Source organism: Neomonachus schauinslandi, chromosome 9 (assembly GCF_002201575.2).
Source record: "Neomonachus schauinslandi chromosome 9, ASM220157v2, whole genome shotgun sequence".
Taxonomy (NCBI): Eukaryota; Metazoa; Chordata; class Mammalia; order Carnivora; family Phocidae; genus Neomonachus; species Neomonachus schauinslandi.
Window position 1 is genome coordinate 110,696,042 of NC_058411.1, and position 25,778 is coordinate 110,721,819.

Here is a 25,778-nt window from a genome sequence, read left to right on the forward strand (position 1 = left end):
TTCTATTTTCAATGACAGCCTAGCTGGATAGAGTATTCTTGGCTGCATATTTTTCTCATTTAGTGCTCTGAATATATCATGCCAGTCCTTTCTGGCCTGCCAGGTCTCTGTGGATAGGTCTGTTGCCAATCTAATGTTTCTACCCTTGTAGGTTACATATATCTTCTCCCGAGCTGCTTTCAGGATTTTCTGTTTGTCTCTGAGACTCGTAAGTTTTACTATTAGATGTCGGGGTGTTGACCTATTTTTATTGATTTTGAGAGGGGTTCTCTGTGCCTCCTTGATTTTGGTGCCTGTTTCCTTCCCCAAATTAGGGAAGTTCTCTGCTATAATTTGCTCCATTATAACTTCTGCCCCTCTCTTTCTTCTTCTTCTGTGATCCCAATTATTCTAATGTTTCGTCTTATGGTATCGCTTATCTCTCGAATTCTGCCCTCGTGATCCAGTAGTTGTTTATCTCTCTTTTTCTCAGCTTCTTTATTTTCCATCATTTGGTTTCTGTATCACTGATTCTTTCTTCTGCCTCATTTATCCTAGCAGTTAGCGCCCCCATTTTTGATTGCACCTCATTAATAGCCTTTTTGAATTCGACTTGGTTAGATTTTAGTTCTTTCATTTCTCCAGAAAGGGCTTCTCTAATAACCTCCATGCTTTTTTCAAGCCCAGCTAGGATCTTTAAAATCATCATTCTGAACTCTATTTCCAACATCGTACTAATGGGCGTATTGAGTAGGTCCCTGGCAGTCGGTACTGCCTCTTGTTCTTTTCGTTGAAGTGATTTTTTCCGTCTTGTCATTTTGTCCAGAGGAGAATAGATGAATGAGAGAACCAAATGCTAACAGGGTAACAACGTCCCCAGAAAATATACTCTAAACAAATCAGAAAAGACCTGAAACCGGTGGAAAAGAAAGGGAAAGAAAGAAAATAGAAAAAAAAAAGAAAAAGATAAAAACAAACAAAAACAGAACAAAACAAAAAAAACAGAATATGATCAAATATGATCAGGCTGGTGCATAGATCAGTGCCACACACTAGATTTTGGGTGTATTTTGGTCTGTTAGAAGAAAGTACCTCCCAAAATGTTAAAGAAAGAAAAACTTATATATGTACAAAAATAAGGGTTAATACGATGGAGGGATGGAATATGACTGTAAAGATGAAAATCATAAAAGATTTTATAAAAGGAATTGATAAGAAGTTGGTTGAAAAAAGAAATGAGGATTTAAAAAAAAATGGGAGAATGTGATCAGGCAGGAGCCTAGAACAAAGCCATACACTAGAGATTTAGGGTATATTTTGATCTGTTAGAAGAAACTGTATCCCAAAATTTTAAAGAGAGAACAACTTATATATATGCCAAAAATAAAGGTAACTACTATGAAGGGGTAGAATATGACTCTAAAAATGAAAAATAAAAACGTTTTTTTAAAAACGGGATTGGTAAGATGTTGGTTGAAAAAAGGAAAAAGAAAAATTCAAAAAAAAAAAAAGACAGTTAAAAAAATTAACTTTGAAAGACTAAAGAATCATGGTAAAAAAGCCATGGATTCTATGCGCAGTATTCCCCTAGCGCTGGAGTTCTGCCGTTCTCATAAACTTGGTCTTGGCTGGCTGTTCTCCCTGATCTTCTGGGGAAGGAGCCCGTTGCCGTGGTTCCCAAATGTCTTTGCTGGAGGCGGAATTGCCCGGCCCTTTCCCGGTCCGGGCTAAGTAATCTGCTCAGGTTTGCTCTCGGGAGCTTTTGGTCCCTGCGAGCTTTCCGTACAGCTTTGGAGGCCGAGAGTGAAAATGGCGGCTTCCCAATCTCCGCCCCAGAGGAGCCGAGAACTTGGGGCCCCGCTCCTCAGTGAGCCCCCAGAGAGAAGCAGTCAGTCACTCCCATCTCCCCCGTCTCCGGCTGCACTCCATGCTCACCCGGCCTGTGACGGAGCGTTTCTATCTCTGGCGCCCGACCCCGTGTGGAGTCTCCAAACCCAGCAGATCCCTGCGGTGCGCCCCTGCGCCACTCCTCCCGGCAGAGGAAGGGGAGTCTCCCCAGATCTGCTGCTTGTTGGGTCCCTGCTGGAGAAGCAGTGTCCCGACTGTGCCGCGGATCAGGGTTTATGGCAACCCCGAGCTGAGAGCCGGGCCTGGGCTCCGTCTCTGCAGCCGGCTTCCCCGCTCTGATACCTGGGAACTCTGCCGCACTGCGGCACCCCCAGTCTGTCTGTGACCCCGAGGGTCCTGAGACCACACTGTCCTGCGAGGGTTCTGCCCCCACTTAGCCACTGGAGTGACGTCCGTCAGCGGAACGGACTTCTAAAAGTTCCGATTTTGTGCTCCACGGCTCTATCACTTGCCAGAAGCGGCGGACGGAGGCCCCCTCCCCCGCCGTCTATCCTCCTGAACATCACCTGGGATTCACTTCTCCACACGTCCTACCTTCCAGAAAGTGGTCGCTTTTCTGTTCAGAGAGTTGTTGCTATTCTTTTCTTGGATCTCCTGTTGAGTTCGTGGGTGTTCAGAATGGTTTGATCCCTATCCAGCTGAATTCCTGGGACCAGACGAAATCCAGGTCTCCTAAGCCTCCGCCATCTTGCTCCGCCCTCCTTAATGCCCATCACCTAGTTAACCCCATTCCCCCACCCACCGCCCTTCCAGCAACCTTCAGTTTGTTCCCTATTCCCTGTAGTTAAGAGTCTCTTATGTTTTGCCTCCCTCTCTGTTTTTATCTTACTTTATTTTTCCTTCCCTTCCCCTGTGTTCATCTATTTTATTTCTTAAATTCCACCCATGAGGCAAATCATATGGTATTTCTTTCTCGACCTTTGTCATTCATGTGTATACTTCTAGATGTCTTTTAAAAGCATTTACATACATGTACATCTAGAAATATATTGTTTTTGTTAGCAAATAGGATCATATCATCTGTGTTGCTCTACAAATTGCTTTTTGACTTTTTAATCTTCAGTTTTTTTATGTTTGTATATATAAGACTACATCAGTATTTAAATGCTTGAAAGCAATGCTTATCAAACTTTTAATGTTCATGCAAATCTCCTGCAGGTCTTATTAAAATGCTAGTACTGATTCAGCCAGAGAGTTTAGGGTAAGGTACAGAGACTATGTTTCCAACAAACTCCCAAATGATGCCAGTGCCTTTGGTCCCTACACTTTGAGTAGGAAGACTATAACATATACTTTAACTAGATGTACCATAGTTTAATTATCCAGTTGATTAAATCATTGCTGCCGCCCCGCATATAGTATAGCAATGAACACTGAAATTTCCTCATGAGAGAGATTTTCTTGAATGTTCTAAGTAGACAGTCATTGTCATTGTATACTGGGGAGGAGGGAGTGGCAGGGGGAGATTTCTCCCACCCCAACCCTGTATTTATATTTCTTTTCTTTTTCTTATTTCATTGCATTATTAGAACTTCTAGTAGCATGTTGAATAGTCTCATTCGTAATGATTCTCGGACAGGAATATAAAACTGATACATCCATTGGTAATATTTATAAAATTTTTAAATATGAAAACACCTTGACGTAATTATTCCTTCTCGAAATCTAGGCTTCTGAAACTCTTAGACATGTGTACAAAGATCTATGTACAAATATGTACAAAGATGAATATTAAAACACTACTTGTAATAGAAAAATTACAAGCAACCTTAAATGGCCATTGGTAGGAGAATGATTGAATAAATTGTGGTGTAGTCCGACTGTGGACCACTGGGCTGCTGTCAAAAAAGAGATGGTCATAATACTGGTATGTAGAGTTACTAAGAGAGAAACATAAGTTGCAGAAGAGTATATATTGGCTGATTCATTCTATATTTTAAAGTATGTGTGTGTGTGAGAGAGAGACAGAGAGAGAAATGTGTTTGAAACACATAGAAAAAAAGTTTGGGAAGCTTACACACCAAACATATCAATAGTGTTTGGGAAGAGTAGTGGTACCGACAGGTAGTTTGGAGCTTAGTATAGGGGAGGCTTTTTTCTGTTTCTTTTATGTATCGTTTACACCTCCTATACTAAATACTTAGCTTTTAAAATTTGAAAATGATGAAAGTAGAGAAGGAGAAAAGAAAACAAAGGACATTCTCAGTCAACAGAAGGAACTAGCTGAAATAATACTAGGGAGAAGCAGGGAGCAGACAAATCCAAACCATCTAGTAGTCAGTAAAATTTTCTTAAATAGACAGTCTATGAACCTGGAAAAAATCAAATGGTACAAAAGTGTATATGGTGCAATAAAATACCACCTCACACCAATTAGGATAGCTACTCTCAAAAACAAAATGAAACAGAAAATACAAGTTATAGGTAAGGATGGGGAGAAATTGATTGGAACCCTTCTGTACTATTAGGGGGAATGTGTAACCGCTGCGGAAAACAGTATGGTGGTTCCTTAATAAATTAAAAATAGAATTACTGTATGATCCAGCAGTTCCCCTCCCAGGATATATACTCAGAAAGAATTGAAAGCACGGTCTCCAGGAGTTAACTGTACATTCATGTTCACAGCAGCATTATTCACAGTAGTTAAAATATTAGAAGCAACCCAGGTGTTCATCTGTGGATGAAGGGACAAGCAAAACATGGTATGTACATACAGGGGAATGTTATTCAGCCTTGTAAAGGAAGGAAGTTCTCACACATGCTTTATAACATGGATGCACCGTGACATTCTGCTAAGTGAAAGAAGCCAGTCCCCAAAAGACAAAATACCGTATGATTCGATTCATATGATGTGCTTAGAGTAGTCAGAATTATAGAGACACAAAGCAGAAGGGTGGTTGCCAGGGGCTTAGGAGGGAAAGAAGGAAAGGGGGTTACTGTTTAATGGGTATAGAGTTTCAGTTTCACAAGATGAAAAGAGTTCTGGAGATGGGTGATGGTGATGGCTGAACAACAATGTGAATGTACTTAATACCACTGAACTGTACACTTAAAAATGGTTAAGACTGTATATTTTCTATAATGTTTATTTTACCATATTTTTAAAATTTGAGGGAAAAAGTATATGGTAACAAGTCATTGTCCATCTCTCTTTATTTTCCAGTTTCCCGGTTATCCTCTTGTGAGGTAACCAGTGGACCAATCTTATATATATTCCTCAATGCATCAGTAGTTAGTTATAGCTCTGTCTTTTGAATTCCTGTCTATATAACACTTACTAAGCATGTCTTTATTATCAGTCTCCCTCACAGCATCCACTAAAATGTCTCTGTAACTTGTAGCTTATTAAATATTTGTTCAGTGATTGAGCAGATGAATGAATTCAGTGGTCCCAGAAGGCACAAGAATTGGGGAGCTCTCTGTGTATATAAATTGTGATGATGTGTATAGTCATCTCTTTTAGTGACCCCTAATGCAGGGTTCTCCCACTTCAGCATGGCTGAGAGTAATCTGAGAGAGCTTGTTAAAGTGCAGGTTTTGGAGAAACAAACTGAGGGTTCTAGAGGGGAAGGGGGTGGGGAGATGGGTTAGCCTGGTGATGGATATTAAAGAGGGCATGTATTGAATGGAGCACTGGGTGTTATATGCAAACAGTGAATCATGGAACACTACATCAAAAACTAATGATGTAATGTATGGTGATTAACATAACATAATAAAATTTTTTAAAATGCGGGTTTTGTGGCCTCATCTTTTGCAGTTCTCAAGCATGTGGTGTGAGGCCCAACTACTCAACATTTTTCTAAGGCCCAATACTCAGCTTTGTGTAGCTCTTCAAATAGTCTCTGGATCTCACTCGGAGAAACCTCATCCTAAGTCATTTGTATGCTGCTACAAGGCTTTACAAATTGAGTTCACCTATTTAGGGAGCATTTCTAGTGTATTTATGGTACCAAGTGAAAGTAATCGTCCTTGAGGCCTTCCTGCCTTCTCTGTCTAGGTGTGGTACACAGTTAGTGTTCATCATAGTAATATCGTGACACCATGCAAAGATTAAGTATGTTCAACCTTGTTAAGGAAGGGGAGCCTGTATTTAGTAAAGACTTTCGTGAATTCTTCAGAATAAAAAAAAACTACGTGTAGATCACAGTTTCTCAAATTTAAGGTCTGAAAGGACTGTAAGACCCCAAGTTTGAGAAACATTGCATTGGGATTAAGTTCTGTGATTACAGAGTCAACTGGTAAACATAAACATGAATGCTAAAATAACATGCGTATTAAAACTTTACATTATTGGGGTGCCTGGGTGGCTCAGTTGGTTAAGCAACTGCCTTCCGCTCAGGTCATGATCCTGGAGTCCCTGGATCGAGTCCCGCATCGGGCTCCCTGCTCAGCAGGGAGTCTGCTTCTCCCTCTGACCCTCCCCCCTCTCATGTGCTTGCTCTCTCTCTCATTCTCTCTCTAATAAATAAATAAAATCTTTAAAAAAAAAAACTTTACATTATCATAAACATTTAAAAGCAAATTTTAAAACTCATGCAGAAAATTCACATATAGTAAAGAATAAATTTATGAACTCCTGTTGGAGAAACAATGGTATAAAACAATAAATCCATGAGAAGCTTGAGAATCCTTGAAAAAATTCTTATCCTGAACATCTTTTCTCTTACAGTGCCGATTAATGGAGGTTTTAGAATTCAAGTAACTATTTCAACAAATACACATTGAGCATCTGTTAGGTTTAGGCCATTGGGATTTTAATGGTAAATAGGGCAGTGATGGCCAAGAATGAGAGGAGAAGTGGGTCAGGAAGTGTTTTTTGGTTAAGGTCTGAAGGATGAGTTAAGTTTTAGCTAAATTGAGGGATAGAGTTAAGGAAATGCAATGAAGCTGGAGGTATGGGGAAGGATAGAAATAGAATCTCAAAGTCATGTGGCAACTGTGTTCAGAATGTTGCTTCATAATTATAATTTCTCCTCTTTCCTTCTGGAGATTAAGGAAAACCGATTCACCTTCACTGGAATGAGAAGCTTTCTTAAGAAATGTTGGAGGGCGGAGGGCTCTAACGCCTTTTGCTGTTAGTTGAGCCAGTAAGGCATACCGCCCTGAGCGCCGATCTCATCTGAGCCAGTACTTACAGCAGACTTGTGATTCGATTGTCCAACAACATCCTGAAGGGATTTGAGGCTGTTAAAATGCTTATGTTTTATTTGTTGGTTTTTTTTTTTAAGAACTTACATGTAATTTTGTGAATTATTGAAAAGAAGCTTAAGAACAGCAAGTGGGCAGTTTAACATAAAATGGGCAGGATTTATTTCTCTACTTAAAGAGCTTTCAATGCTTAAACCTTTAAAATCAAACAATAGAAATTCCAACAATGCAGAGCTAATGTAAATAAAAACTGTTATAATCTTCCAAATAACAGCATAATAAAGTAACCTTGAAACATTGGTGTTGGCCCTACATTGTTTTCTGTTTGAATTAAGTGGCAATTTCCACCGTTGCAAAGCAGTGATGGAATTAAGTGATGTTTCCAGTAAAAGAATTTTGCAAGTATAATATGTTTTAGTATTAAATTCTACTTGTGCATTTAGCAATTAAAATTATTCTTGTAATGATGATGGCATTAAAAGGAATAGGGAGCTGTCAAAGAGAATTTGAAGCTTAATTATCTCTTTGGTAACAAAATGCATAATCTTCCATTACAACGCTTATTTTCTTATGGTAATTGACTCATTTGCTCTCTGGTTATCAATTTAACTTCCCAACCACAAACATCTGCTCTTACATTGTGTTTAATTGGTGTGAATACTAGCTACAGAGAAGTTAAAATCCCAAGAACATTTTAGAGACAATATTTTATAATTCATGAAAGGGAAAAGTAAATGATGAATTGAACATTGTGATAATATTTTTCTAATAGTCTTTGAGAATCTGTTTACTAAAAATGCATACTAAAGTTATATTAATTAGATTTTTTTGAAGAGGACTTTGCTATGTTTTCCAGAATTACTTACTCTGCCTTAGGGGGAGTTTCAGTCCTTTAGATTCAAGGAAATATAGCACTTCCTCAGAAACATGGTACCTAATGGTTAAGATTGTAGGCTTTGGAGGTGTTTTTCAGTATGTTACTATTTAATCTAAAGAAGAGGGGCAGGGATGAATTGTGTGTGTGTTTGCTTATAATTTTTAGAATGGAAAGCTAAACCTTAAAACTTTTTAAATGGCTACTTATAGGGGAAGGGAGAGAACGGGTTGGGGAAAACAGGGTTAGAAGCAAGACTTGTTTGAATATACCTTGTTTTTGTAGATTTGAGATTTTACAAAGTAATTCTGGAAAGGGGAAAGTAAAATGAAACAAATGACTCTAAATGTGTATCTAGTTTGTAGTATACTACACAGAAAGCTACAATTCCAAGTGAAAGTTATTACTACAAATTAATTTAAAATAGTAATTGAACCATATATATCTAATGGGATATACTCTAAGGACAAAAAGAACTGCAAAAATCTTCAACTGTCTTCTATTATTATATTGTTGGTGGAGATACTGGTATAGTTATTCTGAGACTATGGAGTACAAGATAAAACCTGTGAGTAATTAAGTTGGTGTCATTGAGAACAGGTTTTTAGCATGAGAGAAAAGAGATACAGATGTAAAATTATTAAGATCCAGCTAAAAACCTATAGCCCTGAATTTAATTGGATAACAGAATGAAATCATGATGAATTTTATATTTAAAAAGTATATAATTCCTGGTTTTGTCCACAAGTAGGGCCTAAAAATAGTGACCAGAAGATACTAAAGACTACTAGGGTCCTGTTAGAAAAGGACTTAGGAACTTTCAGTGGACTCAAGCTTCCATTAGTCAGAGGTGGGCTAGTTTGAGAATCAGAAGAATAATAACTTGCATGGATTGAAACAAATCAAATATATTTTAATCCATGAACTCCTAAGAATACTTTTTTTAAAAACCCTTCAATGATTTCCTTCAGTCAGAAGGATGTTAGAGAACCAGACCATTGTTTTGAAAATTGGTAAGTAAAGGGAAAAAAATCAAGCATTTATCCTGCTCTTTCTATGAGAGTTATAATTAAGGATAACCAAATAATTGAGGGGATATTTCGCTTTACAGAAGGAATGATAGAAAAAGAATACTACTATGGCTCAGTTGTGAAGTGTCTGCCTTCGGCTCAGGTCATGATTCCAGGGTCTTGGGATCAAGCCCCCCATCGGGCTCCCTGCTCAGCGGGAAGCCTGCTTCTCCCTCTCCCACTCCCCCTGCTTGTGTTCCCTCTCTTGCTGTGTCTCTCTCTCTCTGTCAAATAAATAAAATCTTTTTTAAAAAAAAAGAATACTACTATTTTGCAATATCTAAGACTGTTAACATCACAAAAAGAGAGCTAATCACACATTATGAACTCTCCTGATTGAAGGACCATGAGACTACTTATGAAGTAGTCTTGAAAAAATAAAGAGCCTAACTCCAATCAAGCTTCTACATGTAACCGCTAAATGCAGGACTAATATGTGTAAATCCACCACGGCATGCAGTCAGCAAAAGATAGACTACAGGAAACTTTACAGGACAAATGACTTCTACAGCAAATAAATTGCAAACAAAGATAGGAGATAAAGGAGGAACCCATAGATTAAAAGAAACATAAGAAACAAATTAATATTAATGAATGTACTTTGTTTGCCCAGTTCAAATAAATCATCCTTTTAAAATGTAGATTGATGATATTGAGAAATTATTGTAGATACCAACCTGATGATGGTATTATAGTTTTGTTTAGAAATGGGAATTTTTGTTTTATAGAGGAACTTACGTAAATACTTATATATAAAATAATGTAATACCTGGGATTTGCTTTCAGAGTAATCTGGGGAAAGACATGAGATGGGTTAGGATTTAGATGAAGCAGCACTAGCCATGAGTTGGTAATTGTTGAAGCTATATGACAGGTACTTGGTGTTTATTATTATTTTCTCTGTAGTAAAAAGTTAAAAAGAGAGAGAGAACATGGGGTTTAAAGTCAAACTGCTTAGGTTCAAAATCCACATCCGTCACTGACTAAGCTTTGTGACCCTGTGTAGCTACTTAGACTCTCTGTGTGTTAGTGTCCTTGTCTGTAAAATGGAAATAATATAATAATACGTAAAGAATAGGGAAATAATGATAATAAGTGGAAAATATTTGTGAATGTTACCCGTTATCATACACCAAATATATAACCTAAAATCCTAAAGTTGCGGTTGGTTAGAGATCTTGGCGTGTTTAGGAATAGTTCAGTTGAGTTCTTTATATTTAGTATAGGAGCAGACTGAAACCCATGGCCAGCAAATGTCTGCTGGTAGAACCAGAACTCAAGTAGAAGTCTCCTGACTTCAGTCATTGCAGTGTCTTCACAGTAAATCATTATTGAATAATATTCAAATAAACTTAAATATCTGTTTTTAAATATCAATATCAAAAATATATTAGTTTTTTCCTGCATCTAAAACTTACTGCACTTCAAATGAAAACTCAAGTTTGTTCTTGTTTGTCTGCTTTCTTTGAGAAGGAACAGATACACTTAACCAAAGATGAGTCTGAATTCATCTGGAATTTAAAAAAAAAACTTAATGGGGGCACCTGGGTGGCTCAGTCATTGAGCGTCTGCCTTCAGCTCAGGTCATGGTCCCAGGGTCCTGGGATCGAGCCCCGCATCGGGCTCCTTGCTCCGCGGGAGGCCTGCTTCTCCCCTCTCCCACTCCCCCTGCTTGTGTTCCCTCTCTCACTGTGTCTGTCAAATAAAATCTTTAAAAAAAAAAAAAAAACAAAAAACTTAATGAACAATGCTAGGAAAATTTTGAGGAAATAAAGGAATAAAAGGAGAGTACTTGTTCTACCAACTATTTAAAAATATATAGTTACAGTCATTAAGTTTGTGGTTCTGGTGCAGGAATAGACAGATCAATGAAACCACTTAGTATCCAGAACTAACTCCCCCTCAGGAGTACTAGGCTTTTAATATTAAAACTGTTTCAAATCAGGTACTCTTATTGGGACTACTGAGGTTGCCATTTAGAAAAATGTAAAGCTGGATACTTGGTAAAGTCCAGATTATTTCACAGACATGCTAGGAGAAAATGCAAGTGAATAATTTTACAGTATGGAAGCAGGGAAAACCTTTGGAGTAAGAATAGTAAAATACAGGTGCCAAAAAAAGGGGGGGGGAGGACTGATAAATTTTACCACATACAAACTGAAAACTTTGGTAGAACGGGTGCCTTAAGTAAAAGACAAAAGAAAAAACTGAGAAGAAATATTGGCAACATGTATGAGACTATTAGTCTGGGTCCAGTTAGGAGCCAGAAATTACACCAGGAATTTAAACAAGGAAATTTTAGGGCTCCTGGGTGGCTCAGTTGGTTAAGGTCGTGATTCTGGGGTCCTGGGATCGATTCCCACATCAGGCTCCCTGCTCTGTGGGGAGCCTTCTTCTCCCTCTGCCCCCCCCCCCCCCCGGCTTGTGCGCGCTCTCTCTCTCTCTCTCTGTCAAATAAATAAAATCTTAAAAAAATAAGCAAGGAAATTTTAATACCAAGAATTATTAACTAGTTAAAGTGTTTTAACTACTAAAAAGGACAAAGTAGGACTCTAAAGAATACAGAAATAGTAAATATAAGGATCAGATACTACCTCTAGAGCCGAAGGAGAGAATCAAAAAAGTGAACAAACTTGGATGAGGGCCTCCCTGTAGGAGGTTGCAGTTCAGACCTCAGAGAGGGTATAGTTGCTGCCAGAGGACACAGCCATGGGCCAGGCTGGTCCACAGATCTTCTGGATGCCACAGACCTGAGCACATGGGTGGAAAGTCACCTGCTGGGGTGCCGAGGACTGACTGATGATGAGCAGGAAGTTACTTCTTAAGAGTATACATTCTTTCCCTCCTTTGGCTCCTACCACTTCCTAGGGTTCTGCCTACTCACTGTACTCTTACTCTTCATTAACCCAAATTATAAAGCTTGTCTGGGCCTCTTCCCAGGACCTGCCCCACTCTAGACAGTATAGTAGGCAAGAAAATGAAAAAAAGAGGAAAGCAGATTGGAAAGGAAGAGATGAAACTGTCTCTGTTCACAGACAGCATGATTATTTATGTAGATAATCCCACAATTGTCTATAAAAAGCTGCTAGAACTAATGAGTGAGTTTAGCATGAGCAGAGGATAAAAAGTTAATACACGTAAATCATTTCGCCTCTACATATTAGCAGTGAACAATTGGAAACTAAAAAATTTAAGTACCACTTACAGTAGCACCAAAAAATGTGGAATACTTAGGGAAACCCCTAATAAAGTATGAACAAGATTTGTATATTGAAAACTATGAAATGATGGGAGAAACCACAGAACAAAATAAATGGAGAGGTAACCCATATTCGGGGAAAGGAAGGCTCAATATTGTTAAGATGTCAAGTTGTGACAAATGCAGCATAATCCCAATCAAAATCCCAGCAGGCTAAGCACAATTTAGCTCAACTATTTAAAAAAAAAAAAAAAGCTGCTGTTGTCATCATTGCTTTTTTGATAGAACGAACTGACAGTGGAGCTTGCTGCTTTGTGATACAGCACTTTGAAACAGGGATCAGTGAGATCCCTTGTCAAGGAAGTCATATAGGAAATTACAACATTAAGTGGGAGGTTGGACTACATGATCTGCTCTTAGCCTTCTAATTCAAAGTCTTACTCTGTTATTTATAAGTCAATGTTTTACAACTTTGGAACAAGGAGAAAGAGAGATACTGGAATATTTAGGCTCTTTCAAATGTACTTAGCTTTTCCCCAAAGATCCTCTCACTCTTTCTCCCACCCTTAAACACTATTACATGCAATGAGGGATATTACAAATGGAGTGTGTTGTATGGGTGAACTCTGTAAGGCCTCTAATGTGACATTTGTATGCCTTTTTAAAAAGTTGTTGTTGTTATTTATCAAGCTGACTGAAAAGAAAAATAATGTCAGTTTTCTCAATTTTTTCAAATTTGGTTATGGTTCTTCCAAAATGGTATAAGTCTTAGAGAAGTAGTCTTTTAATACTCATTTTTAGATAGCTTAGAATATTCATTTTGTCAATTTCTTCAATATAGTCAATTTATTGATTATATTTATCAAATATTTATCAACAAGGAAACTCAGAAATTATCTTTATAATTATTCTTCTAGTTAATTGTGCCAGAATATCAATTATTAAAGGTACTGTGTTCCTATCATATATTTTAAATTTTTAAAAAATTTTTATTTTAAGTAGGCTCCATACCCAATGTGGGACTTGAACTCACGACTGAGATCAAGAGTTGCATACTCTACTGACTGAGCCAGCCAGGCACCCCCTAACATATATATATATATTTTTAATTTTATTATGTTAGTCACCATACATTACATCATTAGTTTTTGATGTAGTGTTCCATGATTCATTGTATGAGTTAACACCCAGTGCTCCATTCAGTACGTGCCCTCTTTAATACCCATCACCAGGCTAACCCATCCCCCCAACCCCTCCCCTCTAGAACCCTCAGTTTCTCAGAGTCCATAGTCTCTCATGGTTCGTCTCCCCCTCCGATTTCCCCCCCTTCATTTTTCCCTTCCTGCTATCTTCTTCTTCTTCTTTTTTTTTTTTTTTAACATATAATGTATTATTTGTTTCAGAGGTACAGGTCTGTGATTCAGCAGTCTTACACAATTCACAGCACTCACCATAGATAATACCCTCCCCGGTGTCTATCACCCAGCCATCCCATGCGTCTCACCCCCCACCATTCCAGCAACCCTCAGTTTGTTTCCTGAGATCAAGAATTCCTCATATCAGCGAGATCATATGATACATGTCTTTCTCTGATTGACTTATTTCACTCAGCATAATACCCTCCATTTCTATCCACGTCATGGCAAATGACAAGATTTCATTCCTTTTGATGGCTGCATAATATTTCATTGTGTGTGTGTGTATATATGTATATATACACACACACATACACACACACACCACATCTTCTTTATCCATTCATCTGTTGATGGACATCTTAGCTCTTTCCACAGTTTGGCTATTGTGGACATTGCTGCTATAAACATCAGGGTGCACATACCCCTTTGGATCCCTACATTTGTATCTTTGGGGTAAATACCCAGTAGTATAATGGCTGGGTCATATGGTAACTCCATTTTCAACTTTTTGAGGAACCTCCATCCTGTTTTCCAGAGTGGCTGCACCAGCTTGCATTCCCACCAACAGTGTAGGAGGGTTCCCCTTTCTCCACATCCCCGCCAACATCTGTCATTTCCTGACTTGTTAATTTTAGCCATTTTGACAGGTATGAGGTGGTATCTCATTGAGGTTTTGATTTGGATTTCCCTGATGCCAAGCGATTGTTGAGCACTTTTTCATGTGTCTGTTGGCCATTTGGATGTCTTCTTTGGAAAAATGTCTGTTCATGTCTTCTGCCCATTTCTTGATTGGATCATTTGTTCTTTGGGTGTTGAGTTTCATAAGTTCTTTATAGATTTTGGATACTAGCCCTTTATCTGATATGTCACTTGCAAATATCTTCTTCCATTCTGTCTGTTGTCTTTTGGTTTTGTTGATTGTTTCCTTTGCTGTGCAAAAGCTTTTTATCTTGATGGAGTCCCAGTAGTTCATTTTTGCCCTTGCTTCCCTTGCCTTTGGCGATGTTTCTAGGAAGAAGTTGCTGTGGCTGAGGTCGAAGAGGTTGCTGCCTGTGTTCTCCTTTAGGATTTTGATGGACTCCTATCTCTCATTTAGGTCTTTTCAACCATTTTGAGTCTATTTTTGTGTATGGTGTAAGGAAATGGTCCAGTTTCGTTCTTCTTCATGTGGCTGTCCAATTTTCCCAACACCATTTGTTGAAGAGACTGTCTTTTTTCCATTGGAGATTCTTTCCTGCTTTGTTGAAGATTAGTTGACCATAGAGTTGAGGGTCCCATTTCTGGGCTCTCTCTTCTGTTCCATTGATTTGTCTGTTTTTGTGCCAGTACCATACTGTCTTGATGATGACAGCTTTGTAATAGAGCTTGAAGTCCGGAATTGTGATGCCACCAGCTTTGCTTTTCTTTTTCAATATTCCTCTGGCTATGCGGGGTCTTTTCTGGTTCCATACAAATTTTAGGATTATTTGTTCCATTTCTTTGAAAAAAGTGGATGGTATTTTGATGGGGATTGCATTGAATGTGAAGATTGCTCTAGGTAGCATTGACATCTTCACAATATTTGTTCTTCCAATCCATGAGCATGGAACATTTTTCCATTTCTTTGTGTCTTCCTCAATTTTCTTTCATGAGTATTTTATAGTTTTCTGAATACAGATCCTTTGTCTCTTTGGTTAGATTTATTCCTAGGTATCTTATGGTTTTGGGTGCAATTATAAATGGGATCGACTCCTTAATTTCTCTTTCTTCTGTCTTGGTGGTGGTGTATAGGAATGCCACTGATTTCTGTGCACTGATTTTATATCCTGCCACTTTACTGAATTCCTGTATGAGTTCTAGCAGTTTTGGGGTGGAGTCTTTTGGGTTTTCCACATAAAGTGTCATATCATCTGCAAAGAGTGAGGGTTTGACTTCTTTTTTGCTGATCTGGATCCCTTTTATTTCTTTTTGTTGTCTGATTGCTGTGGCTAGGACTTCTAATACTATGTTGAATAGCAGTGGTGATAGTGGACATCCCTGCCGCATTCCTGACCTTAGGGGGAAAGCTCTCAGTTTTTCCCCATTGAGAATGATATTCGCTGTGGGTTTTTCATAGATGGCTTTTATGATATTGAGGTATGTACCCTCTATCTCTATACTCTGAAGAGTTTTGATCAAGAAAGGATGCTGTACTTTGTCAGATGCTTTTTCTGCATCTGTGGAGAGGATCATATGATTCTTGTTCTTTCTTTTGTTAATGTATTGTATCACGTTGATTGATTTGTGGGTGTTGAACCAACCTTGCAGCCCTTGGTCGTGGTGAATAATCCCTTTAATGTACTGTTGGATCCTATTGGCTAGTATTTTGGGGAGAATTTTTGCATCCATGTTCATCAAGGATATTGGTCTGTACTTCTCCTTTTTGATGGGGTCTTTTTCTGGTTTTGGGTTCAAGGTAATGGTGGCCTCATAAAACAAGTTTGGAAGTTTTCCTTCCATTTCTATTTTTTGGAACAGTTTCAGAAGGATACGTATTAATTCTTCTTTAAATGTTTGGTAGAATTCCCCTGGGAAGCCATCTGGCCCTGGGCTTTTGTTTGTTGGGAGATTTTTGGTGACTGCTTCAATTTCCTTAGTGGTTATAGGTCTGCTCAGGTTTTCTGTTTCTTCCTGGTTCAGTTTTGGTAGTTGATACTTCTCTAGAAATGCATCCATTTCTTCCAGGTTATCTAATTTGCTGGCATAGAGTTGCTCATAATATGTTCTTATCATTGTTTGTATTTCTTTGGTGTTGGCTGTGATCTCTCCTCTTTCATTCATGATTTTGTTGATTTGGGTCATTTCTCTTTTCTTTTTGATAAGTCTGGCCACGGGTTTATCAGTCTTGTTAATTCTTTCAAAGAACCAGCTCCTGGTTTCGTTGATGTGTTCTACTGTTCTTTTGGTTTCTGTTTCATTGATTTCTGCTCTGATCTTTATTATTTCTCTTCTCCTGCTGGGTTTAGGTTTGCTGTTCTTTCTCCAGCTCCTTTAGGTGTAGGGTTAGGTTGTGTATTTGAGACCTTTCTTGTTTCTTGAGAAAGGCTTGTATTGCTACATGCTTTCCTCTTAGGACTGCCTTTGCTGCATCCCAAAGATTTTGAACAGTTGTGTTTTCATTTTCATTTGTTTCCATGAATTTTTTTAATTCTTCTTTAATTTCCTGGTTGACCCCTTCATTCTTTAGGAGGATGCTCTTTAGCCTCCATGTATTTGAGTTCTTCCCGACTTTCCTCTTGTGATTGAGTTCTAGTTTCAAAGCATTGTGGTCTGAAAATATGCAGGGAATGATCCTAGTCTTTTCGTACCAGTTGAGACCTGATTTATGACCTAGGATATGATCTATTCTGGAGAATGTTTCATGGGCACTAGAGAAGAATGTGTATTCTGTTGCTTTGGGATGGAATATTCTGAATATATCTGTGAAGTCCATTTGGTCCAGTGTGTCATTTAAAGTCTTTATTTCCTTATTGATCTTTTGCTTAGATGATCTGTCCATTTCAGTGAGGAGGGTGTTAAAGTCCCCCACTATTATTGTGTTGTTGTCGATGTGTTTCTTTGCTTTTGTTATTAATTGCCTTATATAATTGGCTGCTCCCATGTTAGGGGCATAGATATTTACAATTGTTAGATCTTCTTGTTGGATAGACCCTTTAAGTAGGATATAGTGTCCTTCCTCATCTCTTATGACAGTCTTTCGTTTAAAATCTAATTTGTCTGATATAAGGATTGCCACCCCAGCTTTCTTTTGGTGTCCATTAATTAGCATGGTAAATGGTTTTCCACCCCCTCACTTTCAATCTGGGGGTGTCTTTGGGTCTAAGATGAGTCTCTTGCAGACAGCATATCGACGGGTCTTGTTTTTTAATCCAATCTGATAGTCTGTGTCTTTTGATTGGGGCATTTCGCCCATTTACATTCAGGGTAACTATTGAAAGATAGGAATTTAGTGCCATTGTATTGCCTGTAAGGTGACTGTTACTGTATATTGTCTGTGTTCCTTTTTGGTCTATGTTGCTTTTGGGCTCTTAGGACCCCTTTCAATATTTCTTGTAGGGCTGGTTTTGTGTTTGCAAATTCCTTTAGTTTTTGTTTGTCCTGGAAGCCTTTTATCTCTCCTTCTATTTTCTTTTTCTTTTTTTTTTTTTAAGATTTTACTTATTTATTTGACTGAGAGAGACAGTGAGAGAGGGAGCACAAGCAGGGGGAGTGGGAGAGGGAGAAGCAGGCTTCCCGCCGAGCAGGGAGCACGATGTGGGGCTCAATCCCAGGACCCCGGGATCATGACCTGAGCTGAAGGCAGACGCTTAACGACTGAGCCACCCAGGCGCCCCTCTCCTTCTATTTTCAATGACAGCCTAGCTGGATATAATATTCTTGGCTGCATATTTTTCTCCTTTAGTGCTCTGAATATATCAGGCCAGTCCTTTCTGGCCTGCCAGGTCTCTGTGGATAGGTCTGTTGCCAATGTAATGTTTCTAACCACTGTAGGTTACAGATCTCTTCTCCCAAGCTGCTTTCAGGATTTTCTGTTTGTCTCTGAGACTTGTAAGTTTTACTATTAGATGTCGGTGTGTTGCCCTATTTTTATTGATTTTGAGGGGGGTTCTCTGTGCCTCCTGGATTTTGATGCCTGTTTCCTTCCCCAAATTAGGGAAGTTCTCCGCTATAAATTGCCTTCAGTGTACCTTCTGCCCCTCTCTCTCTTCTTCTTCTGGGATCCCAATTATTCTAATATTGTTTGATCTTACGGTATCACTTATCTCTTGAATTCTGCCCTCGTGATCCAGTATTGTTTATCTCTTTTTCTCAGCTTCTTTATTTTCCATCATTTGGTCTTCAATATCACTAATTCTCTCTTCTGCCTCATTTATCATAGCAGTTACAGCCTCCATTTTTTATTGCACCTCATTAATAGCCTTTTTGATTTTGACTTGGTTAGATTTTAGTTCTTTTATTTCTCCAGAAAGGGTTTCTCTGATATCTTCCATGCTTTTTTCAAGCCCAGCTAGTAGCTTTAAAATCTCTGAACTCTAGTTCTGACATCGTACTAATGTCTGTATTGAGTAGGTCCCTGGCAGTCGGTACTGCCTCTTGTTCTTTTTTTTGAGGTGATTTTTTTCCATCTTGTTATTTTGTCCAGAGGAGAATAGATGAATGAGAGAACCAAATGCTAACGGTAGCAACGACCCCAGAAAAATATACACTAAACAAATCAGAAGAGACCTGAAACCAGGGGAAAAGAAAGGGAAAGAAAGAAGGAAAAGATTAAAAAAAAAAAACCAGAAACAGAATATGATCAAATATGATTTAAAAAAAAAAATATGATCAGGCTGGTGCATATATCAGTGCCACACACTGGATTTTGGGCATATTTTGGTCTATTAGAAGAAAGTGCCTCCCAAAACTTTAAAGAAAGAAAAACTTATGTACGTACAAAAATAAGGGTAAATACGATGAAGGGATGGACTATGACTGTAAAGATGAAAATTATAAAAGATTTTATAAAAGGAATTGCTAAGTTGGTTGAAAAAAGAAATAAGAGGATTAAAAAAAAAAGGGAGAGAATGTGATCAGGCAGGAGCCTAGAACAAAGCCATACACAAGAGATTTAGGGTATAGTTTGGTCTGTTAGAAGAAACTGTATCCCAAAATTTTAAAGAGAGAAAAACTTATATATATATATATATATATACCAAAAATAAGGTTAACTACTATGAAGGGATAGAATACGACTCTAAAAATGAAAAATAAAAAAGATTTTTTAAAAAAGGGATTGATAAGAATTTGGTCGAAAAAGGGAAAAAGAAAATTAAAAAAATTAACTTTGAAAGACTAAAGAATCATGGGAAAAAAGCCATGGATTCTATGTGCAGTATTCCCCTAGTGCTGGAGTTCTGCCATTCTCATTGATTGGTAAACTTGGTCTTGGCTGGCTGTTCTTGCTGATCTTCTGGGGGAGGGGCCTGTTGCTGTGGTTCCCAAATGTCTTTGCCGGAGGCGGAATTGCTCCGCCCTTGCCCGGTCCGGGCTAAGTAATCTGCTGGGGTTTGCTCTTGGGGGCTTTTGTTCCCTGCAAGCTTTTGGTGCAGCTTTGGATGATGAGAGTGAAAATGGTGGCCTCCCAATCTCCACCCCGGAGGAGCCGAGAACTCGGGGCCGCTCGTCAGTGAGCCCCAGAGAAAAGCAGTCAGTCACTCCCGTCTCCCCCATCTCCTGTGATGGAGCATTTCTATCTCTCACACACGACCCCATGTGGAGTCTCCAAACCCAGCAGATCCCTGTGCTGCGCTCCCGTGTCGCTCCTCCTGGGGAAGGAAGGGGAGTCTCCCTGGATCTGCCACTTGTTGGGTCCCTGCTGGAAGAACAGTGGCCCGACTATGCCGCGGATCATGGTTTATGGCAACCTGGGGCTGAGAGCCCACTCCTTGGCTCCATCTCTGCAGCCAACTTCCCCACTCTGGTACCTGGGAGGTCTGCTGCACTCAGGCCCCCCCCCCCCCCTCTTTTTGTGCCCCCGAGGGTCCTGAGACCACCCTGTCCCAGCGAGGGTTCCACCCTCCACTTAGCCACTGGAGCAACATCCCTCAGCAAAGCCGACTTCTAAAAGTTCCGATTTTGTGCTCTGCTGCTCTATCACTTGCCAGTAGCAGCTGATGGAGGCGCCCTCCCCCGCCGTCTATCCTCCCGAATATCGCCTCAGATTCACTTCTCCCCACGTCCTACCTTCCAGAAGTGGTCGCTTTTCTGTTCAGAGAGTTGCTGCTATTCTTTCCTTCAATCTCCTGTTGAGTTTGTAGGTGTCCAGAATGGTTTGATCCCTGTCTTGCTGAATTCCTGGGACCAGACGAAATTTAGGTCTCCCATTCCTTCGCCATCTTGCTCCTCCCCTCCTCCCTAACGTATATTTTAAATATATATTTGTTATATGCTTTTGTAAAAATATGTGAAAGCCTCAAATAATAAGCAAAAATCCTGTAAATTCTAGAATTTAAAAAAAATGCTTGAAATATGAACAGCTATTTTTATTTTTATTAACATCTTAATTTCCTTTCTATTTTAAAGCCCAACCTGAATTCCTGAAACAGCCTACTAATATATATGCTCACGAATCAATGGATATTGTATTTGAATGTGAAGTGACTGGGAAACCAACTCCAGCTGTGAAGTGGGTCAAGAATGGGGATATGGTTATTCCAAGTGATTACTTTAAGATTGTAGTAAGTATTTTTCAAAGGACACTTATCTCCCAAACCTTTAAATGTCTTTAAATGTAATCACTAAGAGATCTGTTGTCTTATATATACTAGTTTATGTACTGCAGATGAAGATAGGAAAATACACATAGAATGTAATCTTTTCATTAGCTGATGAGAAAGCTAAGCCTAGATGTATTTTGGTATATAAGATCAAATAGCAAGTCAGTATTTGAACTAAGCGTAACGTCCAAATCTCCTGACCAACACTCTGGTATTCCAACTCAAACATGCTAGTACTCTTACTAAACACAGTTGTCACTATTTTCTTGGTAATGATTATGCTGTGTGTGCACCAGTTGTCTTCATAGCTCTCCATTCAAAGAACAGGAATCTGTCCTTCATATACTGATGCCCAGGCCTTTCAAAAGAAGTATGACCCAGGGTTGGACGATTGTGATGATAGATAAAAAGATTCTTAAGAAGTAAATAGCATTAAATGTATTTAAGAATACTCAGCCATTATTGCTTTTTATTTGATATATGGTTAAATGCTTAGTAAATACTGTCTACAATTATTATTATCATTATCTAAATCCTAGTAATAAAATTATCTAAGTTTTGGTAATAAGGATTAATATATTAAGGTGTATACATGGCATTCATAGAAATAATCAGAAGTAATTATGGTTGTTACTGATGTAATGTCTTATAAATTTTTCATATAAGTAATTCATTCTTAGTAGGAATATATTTTCTATTTTGAAATGCATAATCTCATATGTTACAAAAAGTAATTCACAAGTATATTTAACTCTAATTAAAAAGCAATGTGTTACAGCTAAATGAGCATTTTTACTCTTTTATCAGTTTCATATTATTCTTAAAAATCTTAAAACCATATTAAATTAATAACAATATTTGACATTTATATAGTTCTTTGTAATTTAAGGGAAGCTTGTATTTGTGCATCCTCATTTAATCTGTTAGAACTAATGATATTAGAGATAATTTTAAGAAAATGCCTTGAATTCACAAATTCAGACTTTTACTATAGTCACATGATATTGTATGTCAGATATTTTTCCAACCAAAGGTGTAGGTCTGCGAACACTGTGGATATTACTTTCCATAAGGATTATGTTCTTAATTAGTTACCGTGTTTCCTGTTCTAGTCAGTTAAATCAGTACCTTGTCAATAAAATTGAGTTAACAGGTACATAGATAATATTTAGTAGCTGAATCATACAATTTTACTTATTTTTTCTCCCCAGAAAGAGTATATCCTTGAGATTTTGAACTAATGTTCCTCAGTCAAATCATAAAATTTTATTTATGTTTTTCTTTCTCAGAAGGAACATAATCTTCAAGTTTTGGGTCTGGTGAAATCAGATGAAGGGTTCTATCAATGCATTGCTGAGAATGATGTTGGAAATGCACAAGCTGGAGCCCAACTGATAATCCTTGAACATGGTAAGAGGGGCTGAAATAGTAAAATGAAAGAGGCTGTGTTTGAGGAACTAGTATCTATCACAGTACCTGTTACTCTAGGATACCTCATGATTAATAACCCATTTCTAAAGACCAGTATATGGCATAGCTAAGAGGAAAAGAAAGCAGTCTAAATATTTCCTACTGCTTAAAATGACCTAGAAACACAATTTTGGATAATATTGAAAAGAACTGAACAACTACAGTCTTACACAAATGAATGTTCTTTGTATTTCAGTCACTTTAATCTCACAAATATATTTCTGTACTATTAAAATAGAAAAACTTAAAGTACTTTTTATTTTGCATTGAGCTTTTCCAAAATAAAAATAACATGCCTTTTCTAATTATGACACATACAAAAGATGCTTATTATAAATTCAGACAACATTGAAAAGTAAAAAAGGGGGAAAAAGCCCTGGCCTTTATCAGTCATTCACTTCTGGGAAAACCACACAATAATTTGAGCAGATAATCCTGACTATAAAGAACTATTAACTGTAACAGAATTAGAGTAACAAGGGGTGGGCTGGCAAGAAGTAAAAACAACTCTAGTGAATATAAGAATGGCAGATATAAAGAGCAGTCACAAGTTGTAGGTCTGAGAGAGAGTGTTACGCTCCTCGGGACTGAGATCCAGACTGTGTTGGAGAGAGTGTGGCCATGTTTTACTGCACAACAGAGAAGTTGCTCTGCTGTTGAACCCTGCTCAAAACCCAGGGTCTGGTGTGCTAGGCAGCCAGTCACAAGGAGGTGTCTCCCTGAAGGCATTCTGCTACAAAACCACCTGAGGGGTTGGGGTGTTGGGAGAAGCTGCTCTCCAGCTGATAAAATTTGAAACATATGTCCTCTGCAAAGAAAAGGATAGATGAAGGGCTCATCTTCATTTTTGCAGAGCAGGCAATGAAGGATGAATTTGGAATTGAGGGGCAATAAATTGATAATGGCACATGCGCCAAATCCTGCCTTCTAGGAGTACTGCATATGAACATGCACAGATGTGTATATGGTTTGATAACGCATTTTCTTGGAACAACATGCTGTGAACAACTTCTCATGTCAATAAATATATAGATCTATATCAACATTTTCCATCGTTGAACAGTTTATTTGCACTTTGTTTTGTGTAAGTGATTCCCTATTGGTTAACTTTTAAATTGTTTCCTTTGTTTTACTATTATGAACAATGCTATGCTGAACTTCCTTATATTATTATTTTCTCATACTAAATTACTAGAAGTTGAATTGTTGGGTAATCTGTGTCAAATTGATAAGGATACCTGTTGGATGTATTATTTATTTGTTTTAGCAAGAAGAGCATTTTTCATTTTGTGAAGTTCTCAAGAATATATGAAAAAGATAATGCTTTAGACATGTAGTCTGGTGTCTGAGTCAGATTAAGTTCAGGTTCCAGTTTGGCCCCAGCTATATAGTCTCGCTGCAGAAGGTAATTGGTAAAGATAGTGCCTACTCTGGCTTTTCACTAAAGTAGCAACCGGATTTTTATAAGCTCTTTCTTGAAAATGTATTTGAGAGTAGTATTATAAAAAGGAACAAAATACTAGAGCAGCTCTTTTTTCTTCCTGTGTGTGATTATACCTTTCCCTATTTATTGAAAAGGATTAATAGAAACTTGTCCTTTTCCGTCTTGGCAAATGCCTGAGTATGATTGCCAAATCAGGCACTAAGGTAGATAGGCTATTTCTTTTTATTAGTGGCAGTGATCTTCCTTGGTAAAATTTGCGGATCTCTTGGGGTGATTTACATGGAACTAAATAAAGGAATTTCAGTATATCTATGTATGGAGTTACCATTATAGGTTTAACTCTAATAGCATAAATGGTTGGCTATGCTAGGAGGTCTCTAAACTAATCCTAATTGGGTTTTCCTCTGAAAATGTTTGGATAGCATAATTATAGTTGCAGTGTGTGTTTTTTCCTTTTTGAGACAACAGACATTTTTGGGCTGGCAGAAGTTTTTAGTAACCTTGTCAGGGATGGATTATAAGAAAGACTCATGTTACTAATTTTGCTGTTTTAATTTGCAAGATAAATAGTTATGTGGGAAAGCTAAAAGAGAATATAACAATTTATAAGGTCTGATCTCTGTTTTTTTTGGAGTTTATAATATTATAAAGGATGTAAGAGATGTGTACAATTTAATACCCAGTCCATAATAAGTGTTATTTTTATTTATTTATTTATTTATTTATTTTTTTTTTTTTTAAAGATTTTATTTATTTATTTGCGAGAGAGAGAATGAGAGACAGAGAGCATGAGAGGGAGGAGGGTCAGAGGGAGAAGCAGACTCCCCGCCGAGCAGGGAGCCCGATGTGGGACTCGATCCCGGGACTCCAGGATCATGACCCGAGCCGAAGGCAGTCGCTTAACCAACTGAGCCACCCAGGCGCCCATAAGTGTTATTTTTATAATACAAATAAAGCAGCATACAATTTGGAAGAGAGGAATTCTCTCTGTGTGATCAGGGAAGCTTTTTCATAGAAAGTGTCCCCTTTGTAATAGACCTTGAATTATAAGATTTCCAGGTGTTAGAAAGAGGGTTTGGGTCAGTATGGAAATAGAACACTTGTATTCCTTTAGGAAGTTAGCCTGTGAAGGCAGAATAGGATCAGACTGATCATGGCCTTGATTGTAAAGAGTCAAATACAATACTGTAGTGAGGCAGTCTGATATAAAGTCAGGTTTAATTAGAAGAAGTTCATTTGAGGGGCACCTGGGTGGCTCAGTTAAGTGTCCAACTCTTGGTTTCAGCTCAGATCATGATTTCAGGGTCATGAGATCAAGCCCCACGTTGGATTCCACAGAGTCTGCTTGAGATTCCCTCTCCCTGTGCCCCTCCCCCTGCTTGTGCATACCCTTGCTTTCAAATAAATACAAAATCTAAAAAAAAAAAGTCCATCTGAATTAAAATGAAAATTAAAAGCCAAAAAATAGAAAATAAAAATACAATCATTCCACACGCAAAAAAAGGAGAAGAAGGCAGATTGGAGGAGGCAGCTAGTTGAAGGAATATCGTTACAAGAGGCCACTGTGAGATAAGTAGTTATACTAGAAAAATAGAAAGGATTCTAATAAGATATTAGTGATTTATCTAATCCAGACTTTATTGACTGATTGAATATTCAACATTGTTATAGAGAAGTCAGGGATACTTCCCAGGTTTTCTCTGGGTGACTGGAAGAGTTGTGATGCCTTTCCAAAACAGAAAAGGAAGGTGAATCAAAGTGGAAGGGGGACTTCTACTCAGCATGTAAAGAGTGGCACATAATATCCCATTCTTATCTACAATAACAAGCTGGATGATCTACAAAATCATAATTTCTCTGAGCCCATCAGAGAGCTCAGCTTGCAAAGCAGCCAAGTAACCTAAATTCCAAAGAATTGCACACCCCATTGCCCCCATAGAATGGGTCGTTAATTCTTTGACCTTTGGCAGAGCATGAGAGAAAGAAAT

General features: G+C 38.2%; 1 protein-coding gene across 3 annotated transcripts in view; it reads left to right on the plus strand.

The window, feature by feature from the left end:
* Nucleotides 1-25,778, plus strand: part of NEO1 (neogenin 1) — a 252,543-nt gene that overhangs the window by 120,198 nt on the left and 106,567 nt on the right. For all 3 annotated transcript variants that reach the window (XM_044918423.1, XM_044918424.1, XM_044918422.1), the window contains exons 6-7: nucleotides 20,683-20,837; nucleotides 22,166-22,286. In XM_044918423.1, coding sequence (XP_044774358.1) covers nucleotides 20,683-20,837; nucleotides 22,166-22,286 — 276 coding nt within the window. The remainder of the gene's footprint in view (nucleotides 1-20,682; nucleotides 20,838-22,165; nucleotides 22,287-25,778) is intronic.